The sequence below is a fragment of the Opisthocomus hoazin genome, chromosome 1 (genome assembly GCF_030867145.1).
Source record: "Opisthocomus hoazin isolate bOpiHoa1 chromosome 1, bOpiHoa1.hap1, whole genome shotgun sequence".
Lineage (NCBI taxonomy): Eukaryota > Metazoa > Chordata > Aves > Opisthocomiformes > Opisthocomidae > Opisthocomus > Opisthocomus hoazin.
This window is the reverse complement of record NC_134414.1, coordinates 150,464,153-150,487,496: the sequence shown is the minus strand read 5'-3', so window position 1 is coordinate 150,487,496 and position 23,344 is coordinate 150,464,153. Positions and strand designations below refer to the sequence as shown.

The window sequence follows — 23,344 nt, the reverse complement described above, 5'->3', positions numbered from 1 at the left end:
TGCAGACAATCTTGCCATGCTTCATCAGATGGATCCTGTTTCTGCTCAGCAGTTCTCGATCCTCATTCTATATTTGCAGAAACCATAGCCCTCTTTGTAGCTTCAGCCAGGTGTTGATCCACTGGATGCATCATTTCCAGCTGAGTCTTTTCTCCTCAAGAAGGGTCTGAGGAGAACATGGCCTGGGCCCCCACGCTCTACATCCTTATGCCAGAGCACACTGTCTTCTGTTTCCTTATCTGGTGCTCTTTAATCTCCAACCCTCTATCGTCTCTTCATGGCTTGATTCTGTAGTTTGCCCTTTGTTTTCCCATTCTGGAAGCCCTGAGAATCTGCATGTGCTGGGGTGTTGATTACCTGCTGATACAGGTGACATCTGTATATCCTTTCTTCTGCAATTTGTTCCTTCAAGTAGTTCTGTACCCGCACAGGCCCATTCATTCCCCACTTGTACCAGTCTTCATGTTTCCATTCCAAATATGTGTGTGTACAGACCCAGGCTGGTGTCCCTGCAGTTCTGTGAGCTGCACAAGCAATCTCAAGGGTTCTACCACAACCCTCCAGCAGACGTGCCCACATAGAAATCTGAGATGGGCAATGCCTCTTAGACTACCTTTCCTGCCCTTTGTACTAGGAAGACCATACTCAGACCCTACCCTAGTTCATGTGAGTTACTGCAACTTAACCAAACCATGGGAGTTTGTAGCATTTATTGAAAGAAAGAACCCATGTATTGAATGAACCTGGAAGATGAACTTCCGTCTTTTATATAGAGATTTATTTTTGCATGGTCCAGGAGCCTCTAGCTCTATCGGCAGAATTTGCTCTCTGGCTAAGGTGTTCTAGTCCCCAAGCATGCCTGTTCTGTCTCAGCACAAAATTGACATAAAGATCACTCAACAAATTCAAAATAAATATCTTGCAGCTTTGTCTCTGGAATGTAGCATATTTTATATATTTTTGTATGTTTATAATTGCAGATCAGCTGAATGTTCATGAAAATACCTGAAAACAAAATATATTTTTTTGTTTTTTTTTTGCTTGGCAGGAAAATGGAACCCAAGGCAATTTTTTCCAATTTAACCTTCCGGACAGTCTTTCTGAAAGTGATACCAGAGCCCAGACAAAACCGTCAGAACTGGAAAGCACCACCACCAGTGTCAAACTGCCTATGACAGCTGCAGGTAGAATATAAGTGAATACACTAGAAAGACTGGAAGGACAGGCTACCTGAACAGATAGGGAGTGTGTGCAGTCAGGATACTCAGTGATCAGAGGTCCAGTGCTAAATGGTCACTGAAATATTTGACAATTTGGAGGACTGGAATATGGATGAGCTCAGTGATTTGTAGAAACCCTACTTATACACAACAGGAGAATGAATGGACGAACAGAAATGTGTAAATGAGAAAAGTATGCATTACACAAAAAAACGTGTATTTGTCTGAGACTTGTGACAGGTCATGTAGGTGACAGCAAGATTCTATTACCGTGATAAAACGCTTTTCCCCACTTGCTTGTAGCTGTCTCACATTTTAGCTATGTGGGCTAAATTGCATTTTGGGAGTTCTCAGATCTAGAAAGTTTCTGGCAGAGGTAATTATTTTTAGAAGGAGTCTGGGGAAAAAAAGAAAGTAGTGGCCTTTTGCTTCGAAATGATTTAGCGTCCCTGCATTAGTGGATGAAGGTCTGCCACTGTTTAACAAAGCACAGACATACATGCCTAGAGAACACATTGATTTGTAATGCTATCGTTTGATTATGTATCTAGATTTAAATTATACAAGTGGATGTGTAGCTGAAGTGTTTCTATACAAGGGAGAATCAGAACTAGGAGAACAGCAGATCTGGGCCCTATTTATTCCTAACCTCATGCACCTGAGCTTGACCTTTTTTATCTGAAAAACAAGTACTTGAAATCTTTGGTTAACTAAAGCTTACTGCCATTTTATAAATATGACAATCAAACCAACAAAAACATCCCATTTTTTATGTAAGCTATGAAGCTTGCTGAATCAGATAGACAACAGATGGGATTTTCAAAAACATCTAGCTACATAACTTTGCTCAGAAGCAAATAATTTTTACCTAAGCTCTCTTAAAAGTCTTGCTGGCAGATGATGAATGCTTTACTGAACTTCTGTTCACTGTAAGTCAGAAAAAGAAAAGAGAGACAGAAATTTGTGCAAAATGTCAACACTGTAGAATCATAGAAGTGTCGGTTGGAAGGGACCTCTGGCAGTCAGCTACTCAGCCTCCTGTTCAAAGTGGCATGGTCTGCTGTAAAATGTTCCATTGTAAAAGCAATTTCCCATCAGGTTTCTGACACTCTATTGACTTTTTTGTTTTATATTCTTGTTTTCTGATTTAGAAGCCTTGAAAAATTTTAGAAACCAGTTAACAGTCTATGAGCAAAAAGAAATTTTCAATTATACAGAGCTATGGTTTCTTGGGCTGGAAGCTAAAAAGATTGAAGGTTTGCCTGAAACCCAGAATAATAATTGTTATGATGATGAGCATGGTTCCTACCTAAAGGTAAGTGGAAAAAATTTTGGTATTAATTTTCATCTCAATAAGTTTATAGTGACTCTCTGCCAGGTCTTAAGTGATCCATGTGAGATAAATGTTGTTTCTAGAAGATAAATATTCACATAGTGAAAACATCAGTACCAATCCCTTTAAAGCTCAGAAGCGAATCCTAAAGAGAGACCCACTTTGCATCTGATTCAGGACTGATGCAAGGTAGGTGGATTGATGAAGCATGCACTTGTTATTTTCTCGGTTGCCCTTGTTTAAGGTAGACTTCACTTGCTACCAGTCCAGCTTCTTTCATAGACAGTAAACTCACACACACGTGAACTGCTTTAAAGCCTGATCTTTGTTGTTCTATCTGAATCTGAACTATTTGTTTTCTTTTGAAGGTTTTGCATGACCATATTGCGTACCGATACGAAGTGTTGGAGGTGATTGGGAAAGGGTCATTTGGGCAGGTGGCTAAATGCTTGGATCATAAAACCAATGAATTAGTGGCATTGAAAATAATAAGGAATAAGAAAAGGTGAGACATCTGTTGAGTTCAGATCAGTACAATCAGCTTTTTATTATATAGGCAGTGACAGTCTGGGATAATGGAACAAAGCAAAATCAACCCCCCTGTACATCAGACTTTCATTAATCACAGTGAGGACAGACTGGAGAAAGGTGATGTCAGGGACTCAGAACTGGCCTGGCCCCAGTGAAGACACAGTCTTATGAAAGCAGGTACAAATTCTCCCGATTTACAAGGAGTTCTCTGTATCTGTGACACAGTTAATACACAGCACAGGTAACCAGCCCTGCATGACTGAGAGCCGAGAGCCTACGTTCTCCTCCAAGACACCAAAACCACATGGATAGGCTGGGAGGCTCCAATCACTCATTTTAACATGAAAAATTCTACACTATGGTCCTAAGAAACCTCTTCTTGTTATGTGACTGGCTACAATTTTTAGTTGAGTTTAGCCTGAATCAGAGTCAGTGAAGCAGATGAGAATGATGCTGTTGACTACAGCAACAGAGTTTTTGTTGTTCAGTTTTCCCCCTCAGTGAACATTAAATGTGAATATGCTCTTCAAAACTGACTGACTTACTGTGGTAGGTGTGAAATATGGCCCTGTTCAAGTAAACAGAAGCATTCCTATGAACTTTGAAAGCACTAGGATTTTACTCTGGATGCTCATTTGAGACTGTTTTTCATTTAATCTTTTTTTTCAGACAAGTCAGAATAAATACTCCTAAATGCTATATCAGGCCAGCATATTTAGAGTAGGAAACAACCATAATGAATCAAAGTTACAGTAGTTAACAAAGGTGAATGGTGAATTTTTAATCATTGTCCCACATGTCCAGTTTACAGTAAAACTGTGGTGTTTATACTATTTGTATTGCAATAAACTTAGATTGAGTTAATGGTAACATATCATGTGATATTACAGATTTCACAGCCAGGCTTTGGTGGAAGTGAAGATCCTTGATGCTCTTCTGAAGAAGGACAAGGATGATAATCACAATATCATCCACATGAAGGAATACTTCTACTTTCGCAATCACTTCTGTATTTCCTTTGAACTGCTGGGGTAAAGTATATTTCCCTTTACATGAATCTTAAGGAGCATTGTAGATCTTGTGCCTTACAAGGTTTAATTTTTATGCCTTTTTCGGAAGAATGTACTTCTCTAAATGTTACAGGAAAGCAATACTGTCTAAATACAGACTGTATAACTGAGTCTTTGGTCACCAAAGATAAACTGAAAAAAACCCCATTCAGACTTCATACAGACAATGACATGATCCATCACTCATTTTCCGTGCTGCATATTAAGGTCTTCTTCTCTGAAAGACCTAAGAGGAAAAGAGTAAAACAATGAATTCAGGAGTGGTAAACTTCAGGGTATATGGATATGAATAATAATAAATAATTTTAAAATGTAGCTTCTTCATTCTTTCTATGAATGTGTGCTGCAGGACACATCTTAGGAAGAATTTAGGAGAAAGTTTAGTGAAGTGAGACCATTTTATTCACCAGCCTCCTTGTAATCAAACTGGACTTATGGAGGTGACCCATAGTTCCCCATCCCTTAAAGCAAAGCCCTCATTGCTGCACATGTTAGAACCCTGGCTGAAGATTCATCATCATATGGAAGGCTTGATCTCAAAGAGACCATAATTCATTGTGTTGCTGCATGTGAGTCTGTCACTCACAGACACACAGGGATGAGAGTTGACGCCTTCTTTCCAGGGAAGACACAGACCAGTCTTTGCAGAAAGCTGCTAGGGAAACTTGTAGGAAAATGCTCATAGGATAACCACTGTGTTCAGCTCTTTACAGAAGAGCTGAAGACTGGCTGTCATATAAAAATATTGTTCTGGTGACATTTTTATTGCATCTAAAGTCCAGTGTAAACCTCTTAATTTGTGAACTGTCTTCCTCATCAAGTCCTGGTAACTTCATTTACTCCTGAAGGAATGGGCCTTGCCTGATGCCAGTGGATGCACAAGCGGGGAAGGCACGAAGCTACAGTTGTTTATGTCCTTGCAGATGCACGTGGGAGCTGGAGGCTGGCCCTGCTGCAGTGTCACTGGGGCAGGGGCTGATGGCCCCAGGGGGCTGACATGGGGTCCTGGGCTGCAGGCAGCTGCGGGGACTCCCATGATGCTGGGCAGGGCAGTCAAGGCTGGTGGGGCCCTCGGGGCTCAGCAGCGTTTAGATGTTGCCAGCCATGCTTGGCAGTAGCCAGCAGCATCATTTATGCACTACTGGGAGGACCAAAGAAATGGTGGTGACTGGAGGGATACAAAGACCTAACAAGACCTGAATTTATGGGGGTATTTATCTAGAATTTTTTACTGCTGATTAAAGACTTTCAGACAAAAAGGATTTACATGAGGTGTCAAAACAAAAACATATGAGAATGAAAGGAAACTGAAGAAAATTTATTTCTCTCCGTTCCTGAATGATAGTTGTTCTTGGTGAAAAACAGCACAGCCACATAACATAACACTGAGTTTAGCAAGCAAATAAGTCCACGGACATAGTTTCTTCTTTAGATCTGGGGGCTCAAAGAGATGTTTGTGTGCATTACATGCAGAAGAGCATTCTCAAGGAGGAAAATAGCCAAGTCATTTTCTTCTGCGTGAGTCCTCCCTCATGTAGGAAGACAGGCTAAATATTCTCTTAATGCACTGTAAACTAATCACACCTTTAAAAATAAGTTCCCTAATCTCTTTTCTGCTTTCTGTCTTCTTCCACCCCCACAACCGCTGCAGAATAAATTTGTATGAGTTGATCAAAAAGAACAATTTCCAAGGCTTCAGTTTGTCTTTAATTCGACACTTCACTCAGTGCGTGCTGAGATGTTTACAAGTGCTCTACCAGGAAAGAATCATTCACTGTGATCTGAAGCCTGTAAGTACAGTCATTGAATAACCTATTATTCTGTACAGAATACATTAGCTTCGTCTAATTTTTTATCAATCAAGAGGAACTCTCAGAAGAATCCTTAAAACCTGGTAGGGTATTTGTACAGAAGCTATAGTTTATATCAGACTGTTTTAGTACTAGAGTGATTCTTTCCATTGATTTCGTTCATTCACTGCAGTATTATATGACATTATCTGGTTGCCAAAATGTATTCAAATATGAATCAAATTCAGATAATGACTTTTTGCCTAGCGAAAGAAAAAAGTACTTGTAAATTATGTATTTCAGTATAAGGGACATTATAATGCAAGGAAATATTCACAAGACAGCCTGTTTCAGGTTATCCTATTCAGTGTATTTAATTTCATATGTATAACTATAAAATTAAGTAGCCTACTAAATGACAAAGCAATTCTATAGTACAGTATTTCGGGTGCTTACCTGTTTCTGGAGGAACATCTGTGATCCAATTCCTGCTGCTGTATCTGCTAAGCATTCATGCTAGGTGAAACACTTCCTTTCTCCTTAAGACCTAATCTTTATTTTTTGCAATTTTCTGAGATTTCTAGAGTATTTTAATTCTATTTCATTTCAGGTGAAAGTTTCTCTTGATTTCTTCTTCAAAACTGCAAATGAACCAATAAATAAATCAGGATTCAAGTAAAAATGCTAAGGATGAAATTCTGCTCTCACTTTGCTTAATGTAGCTTGACTAAGATGTCTAAAGAGTCACATGCTGCCTGCACCCCTTGTCTTCCAACATCTTTGCCAGACTAATTTCCAATGAGAAGTGAGGCTTAAAAGATAACCACCATAACTTAATCTGAAGCAGTTAACCCAACGGGAAATCTGTTTCCAGGCAGCCACTGACAAGGAATGTGGTTGGCAAGATCCATGAGTGTAGTCTGTTTTTAGAGTAACATATTAGTGAACATGTAGTGAGTTAACTAAAAGAGAATTGTGTTCTCATTCTACAATTGTACTGTTTCATTAATTTACGTTGCCTGAAATTCACATCTGTTATTCCATCTGCCTCCTATGATATTTCTTAACATAAGATAGAGTATGGAGTTTCTTTGGACTTCATGCTAGGTAACCACTGTCCCCAGAACCTGATTTTGCAGTTAATCAGCTCCCTTGCACTGTGAGGGATTCGGTATTAGAGACAGAGTCCTACCATGAGCATGAAGGGCTAGAACCAAGAACACCTGGGTGGTGGAAATCAGTACTTGCCTTGACTTTCATCAGTAGCAGCTTCTCCCTCCTGTCACACACAGTATTTCCTTACGAGTACACTAATTAACCAAGAAATTACTTTGTTGTTATTTGGCATCAACCTGGGAACTGCTCAGTCCTTCAAACTTTGCCGTATAGTCACTTTAAAACTCCTTGATAAAAGTAGCCATCTCTCTCATGGGAAGTGAAGAAGACTTCAGAAAGGAAATAAAAGGAAATCCTTTATTTAGATAGATTTTTAATGAGGATAAAATTCAACTCTTCAGAGGAGAGCTAATAGGCTATGTTTACTTATCAGTGCAAATATTCCTGAGCCAGCTGTTTAAGAATCACTTCGCAAGCTGGAATTGTAGGCACACAGGGCTGTACCCATCTCCACCCAGCTAATAATCCATAGGACCCTACCATTTCTGTTCATCACTGCCTTGGGATCTCTGCCTCACACTTTTGTGAGGTGGACAGAGGTATGCCTACAGAGAGTCTGGAGAAAGCTGAAAGCAGCAAAGGGAAGAACTGTTAAGTACATCTTGTTCACGGGGAAGGGGTTTTCTGTGGTTACAAAAGGATGTTTCTGGTTAATTTAGCACAGCATGCAACCAGATGCAGTTTGCCTATTGCTAGATTAACAACAATGAGTTTTGGGGAGCTCACTTTGCTCACATGGCAAGCATCTCACCGGCTGGCGCCTTGACAGCACCACACACTGCGCAGTGCCTTGACTTGGACTGTATGTGAAGGACTAGTGTCCCTGTCTAGCTAACCTTCAAACTGGATACCTTTACAAATCTCCCCTCTGCTTTGGTTAATTGCTCATTATTGGATGCCTACTCATGTTAGCAGATCCGTTCCCAAGGAAATTGTAGTTTGAAGCTTTTAATACGCGGACAAATGTAAACCCAATGTGTTATGCATTGCTGATTTTCCAAAGTGTTCACTAACCTAATGTAGTGTTAAAACCCTTTTTTCCCTGTGATTTTTTTTTTCTCTTTAGGAGAACATATTATTATACCACAAAGGCCAAGGTTCAGTTAAAGTTATTGATTTTGGATCAAGCTGCTATGAACACCAAAGAGGTTTGCAGAAAAGTCAAGTTGATGTAATTTTCTTAATAAGCTTTCTTAATTTTAAATAACATGGAAAAACTATTTCTTTGTTTGAGCTAAATAGTGACCTATGCCCCTAATTAGAATCTGATGAACTCTTCAGCCACTGGTGGTGGAACAAATACTCATAGGAGACAAGTAAGGTATTACCTTGCCTGATCAGCTCCGCTACTCCTATTGAAATCAGAATTGCATTTGCAAGAGTGGTTAGCTGAAATAGGCCTGTAAGAATAATCCCAATACTTCTCTTAAGAAGGAGTTTATCAGGTCCAGAGAGCCTTTCTCAGTGGGATGGTTAAATTACAATTGGTGCTTTTTGGAGGAATACAACAGGGGTAATGGGAACTATGCTTTTAGTTTGGAAAGTCTATGTTCAGTTTTATTCTTCTTCTATCAAAGTTTTAAGCAGAAAGTACAGGAGATAACACAGACAAAATTTGCAAAGAAGAAATGAATGTATCAAAATTCACCAAACAATAAATCTTAACATTAATAGATATATTGTAAAGCAAGAATGAAATCATCATTAGGAATGTAAATCTCATCTGTTAAAAAAAACCCAAACACAATAACAAAACCCAAGAAAGAAATATGCACTGCATTTTATTAATTTAGAAAAATAAAACTAGTCTTAAGTGGCTCATGTTTTTCTTCTGAAAGACTGATATTTAAGCTGAGCCAAACCTGTTCACCTGTATTTTGGAATTCAGATCATCAGATTTACATCTCATTTTTGTCAGATTACATAACCATTTCAGGTTTGCCCATGTTTGAGTAGAATGTAATTGGAGATGCAGCCTGAAATGTTTGCAGAGAGTAGCAAATTGAAACACAAAAAAAGTGAAAGGAAAGAGGGAGCATGACTGAGGCATCTCTGTCAGTTGAAAGAAGAATTGGTGCAGTCCTCAGAATGGTACAAGATTAGAGAGTAGAAAGCAAAAAGTCATCTATTTGTGAAAAGAACGACAAAAAGCAGACAACAGTTATGCAGTTGGTCAAATGCACAAGGGCACAGATTGCCACCACGGTACTCTCTAACTGTACAGATCTGTTGAAATCACATATAGCGCAGCACGCACTTTTTAGGGCGTTTTCCTTCCAGAAAGGTGTTGAATATGTGGGGATGCAAAGAAGTGCAGAAATATAAACAAAGTGACCATCGGAGAGAGAAGAATAAGAAAATGACAGAGTTTGCGTGTTGTAATTGTATTCAGTTGTCTGAATGACAAGAGGTAAAAGAATTAGTCTACTCACTATGATAAGTCCCAATTTTGGAATGAGATCTTTTGACATCTGCTGTGGGGCTATAATGCATTAATGAGGAAATCAGAAGGAGTAGGACATGTTCCCTATATGTCAATGCAACCAGCATTTCCTACAGTGCAAGCCTGTGATAATGAAGAACTATTGATTGATGCAAGGGGAAGACCTCTAAACAGGAAAATTAAGCTGGAGTAAGCTGAATCACAGCATTAGTAGAATAATTTCTTTCAGTAAAACTTATTGAAGAAGATTTTCTGAATAGAATAGTGGAAAGCATATCACCTATTGATTTTAGGATGAAATTGGAAAAGGTTTTCAGAGCCTATGTGAGCAATCCCTTAATGGCAGCTAATAGATAGAGCAGATATATGATGCTGAATGTGTATTTCACTTTTCTGTAAAATCTGGAATCCACATTTCTGTCCCGTTTATGACATTTTGCTTCTTGTCTAATTTGCTGTTTTGATATAGTGTACACCTATGTTCAGAGCCGGTTTTATCGCTCGCCTGAAGTGATTCTTGGTCATCCTTACGCTATGGCTGTTGATATGTGGAGCTTAGGCTGTATCATGGCTGAGCTTTACACAGGCTACCCACTGTTTCCAGGGGAAAATGAAGTTGACCAGCTTGCCTGCATCATGGAGGTAACTTTTTCGATTGTGTTTTGAACTACATACTCATATGATAAACTAAAATGCCAGCAACAAAGAGAAATGTCAAGACATGATGAAGTATATTTGTCTATGGGATGACCTTTTAGAAGGAAGTTGATTACAGCCAAAGGGCTCTTTGAAAGGATGGGCTGTAATGCAAAACAGATATTTCCATTTCATGTGCCAAACACTGCTTTGTACACTCACTGTCTTGCTTTTGAAGGAAGCAGATTACAACCTGGTCAGAGTTTGTACGGAGAGGGTAGAACAGAAGAAGCATATCTCAGGAGAAGAAAAGCAATCCAATTACAACAGGCTCATCTTCTCTTAGAAATCGTATATGTGTTGGTTGAACTATATCTCCTTAGTCCAAATTCCTGCTGAGAGAGATAGCTTTGCTAGCATTTGAGTAGTCAACTGTGTCTTTGTCTCGCAAATCTTGAAAACTGCAAAGGCTTGTGAAGAAACTCTCTGGGGCCTGCTCAGCTGCTGCTCTACTCTCCTGGTGGAAAGGTTTTCCCTAATAGTGACCCTGAACTTCTCAAGCCACAGTTTGTGATGTTGCCCCTTCTTATCCTGTCTGTCTCTACCAAGGAGTTTGGCTCTGTCATCTTTGTAACTGTATTTCAAAGAGTTTTAGGAAAGTACTATGACATCTCCTACCTCAGATCACCTACCCAGTGCAAATGTTAGAGTAGGTGCAAGACTGACCCATGAAAGCAAGTTACCTGGTTACTCTCCATACCAATCAATAAACTGCAGCCTGATTTGAACTCAGGCCCAAGTGCTGATCCTTATAGTCCCATGTTAGTTTGTACAAGAGTTGTCAAAGACAGTATCTCTCTGTGGCCTCCTACATGTGTCATGAACAGAGATGCTTGTTCTTAGAGTCTTCTGTGGTAGGGAATATCCCAGTGTCATCCTTTATAAGATCACGTTTTCTGTGCGCAGACAGCTCTGATGAATCTCTTAATTTCTTCTGCAATAAACGACACTAGAGGAAATGGTTTGTAGACATTTCACAGTAAATTGCGACATTCAATTTCTTTATAAATGGATGGTGCAATACCACATCTGTCCTGACGGTTGTTATGTGTGCTTATGAAACGAGGAATAACTCCATTAATTCATTTTCTGTGTTGAAGGTACTGGGCCTTCCACCAGCTGATTTTATCCAGGCTGCATCAAGGAAGCGAACGTTCTTTGGTAACTGCTTCTGATTGTTTGCCCTTGCTGGAAGTTAATCCCTAGCTAATAGCACTGGTAGAGAGGAGGGTCAGAGAACCGTAGCTGCTTCTTAGCTGACAAAACTTCTCTCAGGAAGAGGTATTGAGGAGGAGAAGAAGGGTAGCATGAGGCTTACAAATTAACCTGGTACTGTGCTCTTCATGACTTACGGGCCTCTCATTGCCGAGGTGATAGGGAAGGGATTGGGAAATCCATTGCACTGTTACCCCTTATAAACATTATTACTAAAAGGAACACAGTGGGCTTTGAGATTAAGTTCATTCCTCTGGATATAATTTGATTTTGGAAATTACACAAAATGAACAAAAACACAGTGCATGATGCAGTCCCTAGGATGTAACCAATTCTGTTTGCCACAATGCTGGCAGACTATCAATCCAAAAGGGCAAAACCGGAGCTAGTGGGATGGATATGGATACTGATTATGCAAATAGCTTAAAGATTTGGTAAGCATTTTTAACATATTTTTTTGAGTATGCCTTTATTTTTTTTAAGATTCCAAAGGTTTTCCTAAATCCATAACCAACAGCAAGGGAAAAAAGAGATGCCCAGACTCCAAGGATCTAAGCACAGTGCTGAACACCCATGATGCTGGTTTTTTGGACTTTCTGAAAGGATGTCTAATGTGAGTTCATACCTTTGACTTATTTGCAGCAGGCTAGTTTTGACTTTGCTTTCATTGTCTTGTGCCTTTAAAATCTTTATATCTGTTGGGTTTTTTGGTGGGGTGTTTTGGTTGTTTTTTTTTTGTGTGTGTATGTGATTTTTTCCTCACAGTAGCATTTGGAAAACTATTATGATTCACAGCTTATTGCAGGGAGAAATTGCACAAAAATACTATATGGGATTAGTCCAAGGTACAAAAGAAAGCTGACATCATCATGTCTAAAAGCAGATCTTCATCTTCTGATGCTGGAGACTAAACTCTAAAAGCAAAGTCTCTTACCCATTGAGGCCTTTTTACTAAGTCCTTTTTGTTTTATCTGAGATAAATGTTCATTCAGATAACACAGATAATGGTAATGCACTGTCCTAAGGTAGTGCATATCTGGACATCAAAGTTTGGTTTTGTACATAAATCTAACTCCCGCTCCAGCGGGAAGAAAATCTTCTGATTTCCTCCAGCAGGAGTTATATTTGGAGCTGCCACGGCTGGCTGGAATGTCTTGACTGTATTTTCTGTGCTAGGCCTTGGAAATGGCAATCAGGTGATGCGCTGTGGTATCTGTATGAAAGCAGTTCTGCTTCTCTGAAGGTCTGCTCACAAAGGTCTTGCTCTCTGCGTGCATGTTGCCTTGGGTGAGATTAGACTCTTTTTAGTTCCAATACACCATAACAATTTCTCTTGGCACAGGGTAAAAAGGCAAAGTACATCCAGCCATCTCTCCACCCCAGAATCAATGGTATTGTTTTCTTGCTGCTTCTTGACTGTGATAGTTAGTGTGGAGAATTACTTCGCGCAGGTACCAGAGTGTTATGTTGTAGTTCACATGCTGATTTAAGCCCCTTCTCTCCTTACCATAGTTATACTTATTTTTCATTGGCAGCAGTCCTATTTCACATTTCAAGAATTATTTGACAGACTATATTTTTCTTTTGATTGGAATAGATTTTTATAAATCGCTGGAGCTCAGAATGCGAGAAGAATCTCGTATGTCTCAGATCCTGTCATTTCTAGGATAAACTGCTGACTTTACTCCAGTCAAGGATTTTGCTGCTGGATACCTAGTAGGACAAGTGGTCCACAGCTGTTTTCCTAAGGGAAATTGATGATTTGCGCATGTCTGTAAACTGCTAAATGCCAATAACATGCAATTGTTAACAGTCTTCACAGACGTTAGAAATACCACAGATTCTCTGTGCTGGGAACATTTTACCTAGTATCACAGAAGAATTTAGGTTGGAAGGGACTTCTGGAAGTCATCTAGCCCACCCTCCCACTCAAAGCAGAGCAAACTTGGAGCAGGTTGCTCGGGACCTTGTCCAGTTGGGTTCAGAGTTTCTCCAAAGAGGGAGATCCATGGCCTCTTGGGGCAACCTGTTCCAATGGCGAACCAGACTCATGGCGAGAGTGTCAGCGGCAAAGCATCTCTGTGTTTGTGTGGGGGAAGAGAGACGTGATTTAGTGTCACCTGCATATCATCTGTTACCACAAAGTAAGTGGGACTTTTCAATAAATGCAGTACTGTGGTAGAAGCAAAATATTTCATGGATCACACATGATCATATCTCTTTTCCAAGGCAGTCAGATTACTAAGCATTTTACAGGCTGGGACTCCATGGACCCTGCTGATATAAGGTGTCATTTTACTAATAGGTCTTTTTGCTTGGGAGATGGTTACTAATGAGGTTTTACTCGTGCATCAAGCTAAAAGACTGAGCATGCGGGAACAAACTTTTGTCTAGTTACTTTAAATATTGACCTCTTGCATAGGTGCAATAAGGTTCTTGGGGTAAGCTTGGATCCTAATTTGTGCTGTGTAATGACAGCAGAAGCTGGTCCCATACCTTTTCAATTGTTAACTGTATCCCCTGCAAGGCTAATATTTTGTGTCTTCATTAGCACTGACTGTAGGTTTCTTTCTAGCAGTGCAGTAGTATGTTCCTAAAGAAATCCATGCTAACTTGTGGATACATGAAAAAAAAATCATCCCTCTCTGTTTCACAAGAAGATTGCTTTTAATGTTCTCTGTTTGCTAAATCTGTATGAATCATTGGTCCATTTTGGTTTGCTGGCTGCATCAGAACATTCAGAAAATAAATTCAGCAAAGCGAAAAAAAAACTGTAAACAAGTCATTTCAGGCCACACAGAAAGAAATGTTATATGTTGGGATTGTTTAAATTTTCAAAGGAATGAAGTAAGGTTTGAAATGTAAACTTTTTGAGACAAAAGAATTGAACTATTTTGTCTTTTTCTGTTGCCAGGCTGTGTCTGTCCAAAGAAATTCACTCAGCTCTTACGAGGACAAGGATCTGTTTGTGTTCCTACATAATTTCTGTACTGTTCTGGACAGCACTGAGATTAGATGAATCAGAATGAAATAGTCTGCAATTGGTGTAGAGATTAGTAACAGGAATATTAGGATTGATATGAATGCAGTACGAATGGACATGTATGTGTTTTTAAGCACTGGACGAAACAGCAGAACAGGGATTGAAAGAATGACATGTATTAGTAACAAAGGACACTGCTCCCACCTGTAAAACCGGGGAGCGTGTTGTCTGTGTCACAGCCAGGAAGCCAGCACTCCAGTTAGACCACAGCACAGGTGACCAGCAGTGAAAAATCGCAGCAAAGCTCACAGCAATTGCATAGCGACGGGGTTGCAGAATATCACATAGGCCATTCATTCTCCTGTTAGCCCAAAAGGAAAACAAAGATATATATTCCGAAATGCAAGGAAAAACAGACCCTGCCTTGCCTAACATTGATGGAGACTGAAGTCAGAAAGGTTCTGATGTGAAGGACCATGCCAAAACAGCAGGTGACTCCTAAAGGGTAGAAAAGATCTGTCTGAAGACTAGTATATCGTCACCAATCAAGAAGAACCCCAGAGATGTGCTGAGGGCCCAGTAGGTGACAACCCTTGTCCTCCACGTGATACACAAGTGATCTTGGCCAGAACACTTGGTACTCGTGAGTGTGTGGGTGTGAGAAATGAGTGAATGAAACCTGTAAGAGGATAAAGTCAATGTAGAGATTTTGGAGAGGAAATCACCTTTGATTTCCATAATAAGATCTTACATTACTTTTGTTACACTAAGTCTCTACAGTAGTTTCAGGTACAGTTAAATTGGGGAAGACATATCTTTCAAAGAATTACCCTATGTCTCATGTGTGTTCCCTTTCTTGGAGCTTGTATTGACAGAACATGAAAACTTTGAAACAAGTATTCTGTAGGATCCCTACCCTAATAACACTGTGAACTGCATATTTTTTCCTTTAAAAATGGTTTGATGCTGCAGAGGGTTATATCAGCAAAGCACAGAATGCTGAAGTAAATAAAAAGTTTAGAAGAACAGGGAAGATCACAGAAGTTTTTTCCTTGTTTTCAGTTAAAATTCTTTTGCTTCAAAAAATGTCTTCATGACGTTTTTCAGGAGACAATACTGACTCTTTTAGGTTAAACTGACTTTCAGTTAGAGCTACTGTTAAATAACTATTTGTCTGCCATGGATTTAAGGTGGGACCCTGCCCTGCGCATGACTCCCGATGAAGCAATGAAGCATGAATGGATCCAGGAACCAAAACTACACAGAGCAAAACAGAAGACACAGACTTCAAGCAAGCTGAGTGATGGCTCTTTCTGTACACCAGAAAAGGAAAAAGAGAATATTCGTAAGCATGTGCTACCTGGATAACTCAGTGCATTTATATTAGTGTTTGATACTTCTTTAATGTCATCTGTCTGAAGTAAGGTGAGGTGGTAGTACACAGTGTGCAGATAATGGATGGTCACTGGGGTGTGGTGGACAAAGCCACTATTTCTCATTTCTGTACAAATCCATTACTTATATGTTTTATAGCAGCTGCCACCAAGAAGACTGGCAGTACTAAAAATTCACTCAGAAAGTTCTTTTCCCTACTGACAGCAAAATAGTTGTGGTAACTGACACCACACCACAGTGCACTTCACTTTGAGAGCAAAAGAATGCATCAATGGTGGTTGTAAGACCCCAAAGAAAATATTCACCTGATTTTTTGTGAATTTGTGGCAATCATGTATTTATCTGCTGTTAAGAGTCTGAACTCTTACCCTATTATTTTATTTGTTTATTATTACAGAAAATATCTGGAAAGATACAGCTGACAAAGTGGAAAGTGAACTGGCTGAAAGACTGACTCCCACTGTGCCCTCCACAAGCACAACGGAAAATGATGGACAGAACACAAGGAAACATGTTATTCCAGAGAAACATCTGGAAACGCAAAAGGAAAAGCCTATAAAAACTTGCCAGGCAGAACACAGTTGTGAAACAGCTCTTCCAAAAAATTCTCTGTTTTTCCCACCTATTAAGTAATACACAGCACAACTGATGACTGGTTCAGTTGCATACCTGGTATATTTTGTAGGTACTATTTGTACTCAGGAATATAAGCTGTATCTGTGCACATTGTAAGTATATTTAATGTTCATTTTACCCTGAAATAGTCCATGCAACCAAAACAATGTGAAAACCATTCCTTTTCCTCGTCTACATCCTTGTTGTTGTCAGAGATCCTTCACCATCAGCAGCAATAAAATGGAGACTGTAGAGGTGGAGAATGGCTTATTCTTGATATTATAATAGAATTTTAGATTTTTCTGGGCTAAAAGAACATACGCATTAATTCAAGAATCTGAATCCTTTCACTTGCATCAGCGTAAATCAGGATTAATTCATGGACAGGATTACTGGATTTACTTCTGTATAAAAAAAATAAGAGAAATCAAACCCAGCGTCTTCACTTTCCTCCTCTACTTCCCACTTTTTTATAGTGAAGCACTAGATGGAAGTCATTGTCACACCTTCCTAGCAGATTTAGAAATGAAAATGATGTGCTTTACCTCTTCAGCAGCAACAAAGAAGAGTGATATTCTGGACCCGCTTTTGCAGGGACTCGACTCAGTATTCACACCAACAAGAAGGATGGATTGAAGCAAGCTGTTTTCATTCAGGGAAATTCTCCTCCACAGGAAATTTAACTTGATACTCTGAAAAACGCAGATTTCTATGGTCCCTATGATTTCTACGTTTAATTTAAGCATTTAGCTCTTTGGACAATAGACTGTCTTTTCATTGCATTTGTAAAGCACCCACCTCGTTATGACCCTTACACTTTACTGTGGCTTACAGAGAGCACCTCATTCTAAAAGGAAATAATGAGGAAATTGTCCTACAAAACGCAGCTGTTCCTGCAGCAGTGATATTGCAATAGTCCCAAGAGGAAGAGGCGTTCGCAGAGTCACCATAACAGCAAAATCACGCAGGCTCTTTGTGCAAAAGGAAAACCCAAAGGATATGAAAATGGTCCTCATACAGTTCTAACGTAACAGTGAGTAAACAAGCCATCTGGCAGGGTACAGAGGTGACCGCGGGACAAAAGGCCGACAGCAGGTGTGCTCTCCTACTGAATAGAAAGTTCATAGTAACAGTCGTCTTAGAGAAAATGGACTGCACAATGCAGCGTGACCATTCCCTTGGCTTCAGGCAAATCCTGGGACTCATGAAGCAACACCTGGAAGACGAGGGACCCAAGCAGGGGCCCATTACTGAGCATAATTGAGCAGTAAATTACAAGGGTATTTTGGCAGACAAATGTCATCCTGCTGTGATGCAGGCATTACTGACAAGCAGGCCAGCTTGCAGTACCAGAATTGTCTGTACCTGTGGTTTCAGAGAGACTCCTCTGCAGCTGAAACCTCCTGGAGACTATAAAACGCTCCCACTCATCGCCAGAGGGATGTACCAGGAGGAGTTCCGTTAGGCACTGCGTTTCGGTGGTTGCACAGAATACCCAGGGTGAGCGAGCATCTTGGAGAATGTGGGCAGAGCTCTCACCACATTTCAGAGTCCCACCCCTGCTGGGAGCTGAATGAAGGAGTTAGATTCATCATCAGTTTTAGGGAATATTTAGATACGCTTTTGCAGATATTTGGAAAATACTTTGGCTGTTTGTTTGCAAGTAACAGGGAAGGAGCAAAGGGTTTAGGTGCAAGGGTTCAGTGTGAACTAAGAATTCAAGACTACTTATCCTGACACCACTTAACATAGAAGGTCAGATCCTTCTATCCTTTGAACTGTGATTTGTATTGTTTTGATTCTGTTGCTGTTCATTCTCCATCTCTGTTGTGGCACATTGACTTGACTGCTTAGGCAGCTCCAAGTTAAAATAACTGTCCACTCACAATTGTGCATTTGTGTATCTGTCTGCTCTACCTCAGAGGCCAAGTTTGGGGTTAATAATACGAAGTTGCTCTTGATAGTATTTCTTAGTCCTGATGAAGCTGTCAGCCTCATTTGATACACAGGCATGTGTGCTGGAGCCACATTTTCTTCACAGTTAATACACTTCCACAGCTTTTGGTAGTAAGCAGCATCATATTACTTCTCATGGCATATGCTGATGGGTATTTCAAGGCATTCATAGAGTTGAAGGAAAAGTAACAAAGACACCTGAGACTGAAATTCAGTTTGATTTTCCTTCTATTCACAGAAGGCAGACAGATGGCGTTTTACTACAGCTCGCTGGCTGTCTTCTAGCCTGCCTTCCCTTCCCTGCTGACCTGCTGTCCTTTCTTAATTCCTTCAGCCTCCACAGCGATTTCCATATTCAAAATCTTTCCTAATAAGGGCTCTTTTAGATAACTGTTGGATTTTTTTCAGAGATGACAGAAGTAAAGAGAAATGACTTGGAAGAAAGATCTAGCCCTCAGATATCATCACTGCTTTCACATTCCTCTGCAGAAGGAAGTAGATCCATCAGATACATGTAGCATCCTCCTTTCTCTGCTGTAAGCGGACAGCCTTCAAAATGTTGGGAAGATTCCTCTGACTCCTGCTCTGCTTGAGCCACCCACAAACTGGTAATGGAGCAGACTCACAGAAAAAAAAAAAAACACTGAATGAGGAAGTTACTTCATCATCAAGCCCAAACTATGCACCACATTTTGTTTCTATATGATGTAGTGCCATTTTTTAACCACAATGGCCAAGAAAATGAGGTGACTGCTTTCTTGTCTGTCTCTGCACGTTGGTCTGCCTGTCTTCCAGTTGGTGTCCTCTTCCCCGTTAGTACTTGAACTTATTTACAGATACTAGCTGAGGCAGGCAGAGGAACAGCGTTCTCAAAACTGTTTGCTTCTGTATGCTACAGCTGACAGAGGATTCAAGTCAGAGGACCCTATGAGTGTTACCAGGGATCAAAAGGCAGGAGAATGGGGTCATGGTCAGTTCTTCTGACCCACTGAGCAGTGTGAGAACGCTGGCTGCCCAGGGAGCACGTGCATATTTCTGTGTCACTGTAAGGATGTGCTGCCCTTGCCCAGGAGCCAGGCCAAATAAAAGCCAGTAGGGGATGTGGGACATAGAAAAAGCTGGCCATTTTGGAGCAGAAATAACTGCTTTGGGCTGTAAGTCTACAAGGGGCATCGTGGTGTGGGGAAGTGCTGGGAAATCGTGTCATTGAGTTGAAGTGAAGCTGCAGGAACCAACACTGTGCAACAGCGAGTGTGTACAGGATGTTGGACACAAATCTGTAGGAAACCAAGCTGTGAGAACACAAAGGCTCTGTGAACAAGCTTTTGCACTGCTTCTGTCTTTGAAACCTCATTATGAAATTGTTGTCTCTAAAAAATCGTGATAAAGCATGCTCCTATAGGCCCTGCTGCCTTTCTGGAATTTAATGCATTTTGACAAAACTGCAATTCACCACCCCTCCTGGGAGGCTGCCCAAGTATAATTGCTGTAAGTCACTGCCAGAGCCCAAACCAGACCACGGGGATCCTAACAGTCGTGCTATGCTCTTCCTTGTGCTGGATCCTGAAGTTAGTTCTTTTAGGGTGTCAGGAGGATGGGGCCAAACTCTTTTCAGTGGTGCCCAGCGACAGGACAAGGGGCAATGGGCACAAACTGAAGCACAGGAAGTTCCGTCTGAACATGAGGAAGAACTTCTTCCCTCTGAGGGTGACGGAGCACTGGAACAGGCTGCCCAGGGAGGCTGTGGAGTCTCCTTCTCTGGAGATATTCAAGACCCGCCTGGACAAGGTCCTGTTCAGCCTGCTGTAGGTGACCCTGCTTCAGCAGGAGGGTTGGACTGGGTGACCCACAGAGGTCCCTTCCAACCCCAAACATTCTGTGATTGTTGTTGATAGTCAGGGTCGATAAAGATATCATCTGCAACCATCTTGAAACACCGCAATCCTAATTCACGTAACGAAGAGGTGCAGCTCGCTGTGAGGTGTTGTCTATAAACTGGTTTCAGATCCTTCACTAATGTTCCAATGCCATCTAGTGTCACTACAGGTTCCTTATATCCGGAATGTATTGCTAGTGGCTGTTCTTGAACTCCCCTCTCCTGTAAAAGCGTAAGAATCCAGCAAATAGATCTCGTAGAACAATGTGTGACAGTGGTGGGGTCCTTGTTTATCTCCAGAATGTTGTGTCTTGACCTGAGATTTCAGGGTTATACCCCAACCCAAATAATAATAAAGAAAAGCACCCTACATTATGTAAGTGTAGAGCTGAGCCATGAGAATGCAGCAGTATGTCTACACCGCACTGAAATAAAGAGTGAATTTAGCAATTGCTTCAATGAATCAACACAGTCAAGGAACTCGCAGAACAAAGTACAAGGAACCTAAAGCAGAGATTTTGCAGCTTTCTCCCCCCTGCCCTCATTTTGCACTGATTTGATTTCACAAAGCACGATGCGCATAGAACATGCTGTGACTCCTGACATCTGTATGAATAATCAGGGATCATCTGCTCTGGGGCAAGGTGCTAACCAAGAGTATAAATTATTTGCAACGCTGGCTTTTGTCTACGTGTCAAAGCTTAAATATCATTTTGTGAGAAAAAAAGTTAACGTTTGTCACACTAGACAGATTAAAGCCATTTGAATTTCTCAGTCTGCAGAGAGGTTGACACAGAAACAGATAAACTGGTCCCATTATTTCCAGATTATTTTTTCTAAAGCATAACTGTCATAGTAAAATCATTGGTAGGCCAAATGAATTGAAGAGTTACGGTAATTTGCAATAAGGAAAATCTAGGAAGATTAAAGCTCTTAGAAATGAAGATTTCCCAATGGTCAACTCTGTGAGATCATGCTCCAAGGAAATTACGTGCATGCTGCGAGAGTCAATCACTTGTTTAACAGGAGTATTGGACAGAGAAAGCACTAAGAATTATGTCCAGCAAAACACCCGGTCTTGTCTGTTACTTCCTTGCAGCTTCTTTGTGTCAGCACCGGTATCCACGTGGCACTGCACTCTGTGGGATGGATGTAATGCAGATTATATACAGGGAACAGGATTGCACAATAAATAATAGTAAAAAGAGGTGTTACAGTCACTCTTTATCATTTAAGCACATTAAAATTGCTAGTTCTTCACATGCAAAAGGTCGACCATTAACTGAATTGTTGCTTCTGCTAGGAAGAAACAAATGATAATAATTGAGAGTTTCTTTAACGGGATCCTGTGTGTTTTGTGTGGGAGGTAGGTAGGTTCCTGCTTCCTGGGGCATGGCTGGACTCAGGTGGCAGGAGACACTTTCCATTCTCACCATTCCTTGCCTATTTCCAGACAACACCCTGCTCAAAAAAGCTCTGTTCTTCCTCTCATGGTCCTCCTACTAGAAATGAGTCTCCGGGTTTGCTGCCTGCTCAGGTCTGTGACCTTCACAAGCAGAGACCCTCCTGATTACTCCTGGTCTACAGTGCAAGGGTTTATCAGCTGGCACAAATTTCAGTGGCCACAGGTATGTATGTGCTCTCCTATCTGCTATGTGAGACAGCAACACCCAATTTGTCAGCCTGGGAACTGGTCATTTTCCACCCTCTAGCCTTCCCAGTGCTCTTAGCTTTCAAATGACAAGTCTGTCAGGAAAATGGCTATGTAGACACTGTATTGTTTATATCTGTTCTGAAGGGCCTTTATCCATAACCTATGGTGTCCCTGCCTCTAACAGTAATTCTGTCTCCCCTTTGAAGCCTGGGAAAGGAAAGGGGGCAAAAGGACTACAGTCCTACAATTCCTCCTTCCCTAAATATTCCGCACATGTGCTTGTACTGTCCCTTTCCCTCCTATCCCACTTTGGAAATTACATAATGTAAGAGAACGATCACCTTTCTAGCCTCAGAGTTTTGTTCAGAGCATCCAAGATTCTCAGCCTGTGAAGAGAGAGAGGGCTGTTCACAGCTGCAGTGGGATGACTGCAGGAACGGGAGTATTTGAGCAATGCTGCAATGGGAAAACAAGCCAACAGCAGTGAAAGAGCCAAGAAATGGCGTTAAGAAAAGGTGCATCCCTTTCACAAGGCAGCTCATGAAAAAACCTCTGCCAGCACCTTTCCTTCAGGAATGCATGCTTTATTCAGTGAGGAGCCTATGTCTCCTCTGCTTCTTGCTGTGGCCTCCCCATATCATTTGGTAGAAGCAGTCCTGCAGATGTGTGGAAAAAGGTAAGCAAGTGTTGTGGGTCAGCCCAGCAGCCAGCAACTAGGATCACGCAGCCACTCAGTCACTCCTCACTGCCCCAAGTGGGATGGGGAGAAGAATGAACAAAAGAGAGAAATTCATGGGTTGAGCTAGAAACAGTTTAATAAGGCAACAAGGGAAATAATAACAATAATGATAATAATAATGGCATCCATGGTATGGAATATTTCCACTGGCCACCCTGGGCTGGCTGCCTGGCTGTGCTCCCTCCCAGCTCCTGCACACCGGCTCATTAGCTGAATATGAGAAACTGAAAAAAGTCCTTGATTTCATAGCAACAACTGAAAACACCAGTGTTACCAACATTCTTCTCGTATAAATTGCAAACAAAGCAGCTACTGAGAGGAAAATTAGTGCTGTCCCATCCAAAACTAGGACAGAAAGTCAGCTTGGCACCACTTTCACTAAGTCTAGAGTTTTCTGCAGCCTAGAGGATCTGGGATGGATCCAAACATGGAAAAGGAAGGCTGTCACAGAAGTGCAGCAATGTATGGTGCTGAATGCAAGGATATTTGTAGCCTAGTTACCAAAGGTTCACGTTGTCACTCTGTTAGAGTATCTGTCTGGGTATCCATCTCCAGCCATTTTTAAACTTGCTGGTTAATTCTACTCCAGATAGTGAGCATAATACAATAACATATCATACAACATCTTACAAGGGAGTATGACCATCTCAGT

At 40.9% G+C, this 23,344-nt stretch overlaps 1 protein-coding gene across 2 annotated transcripts in view; it reads left to right on the top strand.

Annotated features, from left to right (window-relative positions):
- Positions 1-21,500, top strand: part of DYRK4 (dual specificity tyrosine phosphorylation regulated kinase 4) — a 50,553-nt gene extending 29,053 nt beyond the window's left edge. For both annotated transcript variants that reach the window (XM_075441642.1, XM_009938468.2), the window contains 11 exons: positions 1,049-1,184; positions 2,372-2,535; positions 2,922-3,058; positions 3,975-4,115; positions 5,806-5,944; positions 8,187-8,268; positions 10,033-10,205; positions 11,360-11,420; positions 11,958-12,087; positions 15,648-15,802; positions 16,250-21,500. In XM_075441642.1, coding sequence (XP_075297757.1) covers positions 1,049-1,184; positions 2,372-2,535; positions 2,922-3,058; positions 3,975-4,115; positions 5,806-5,944; positions 8,187-8,268; positions 10,033-10,205; positions 11,360-11,420; positions 11,958-12,087; positions 15,648-15,802; positions 16,250-16,485 — 1,554 coding nt within the window. In that variant the 3' untranslated portion in view covers positions 16,486-21,500. The remainder of the gene's footprint in view (positions 1-1,048; positions 1,185-2,371; positions 2,536-2,921; positions 3,059-3,974; positions 4,116-5,805; positions 5,945-8,186; positions 8,269-10,032; positions 10,206-11,359; positions 11,421-11,957; positions 12,088-15,647; positions 15,803-16,249) is intronic.
- Positions 21,501-23,344: the final 1,844 nt, after the last annotated feature.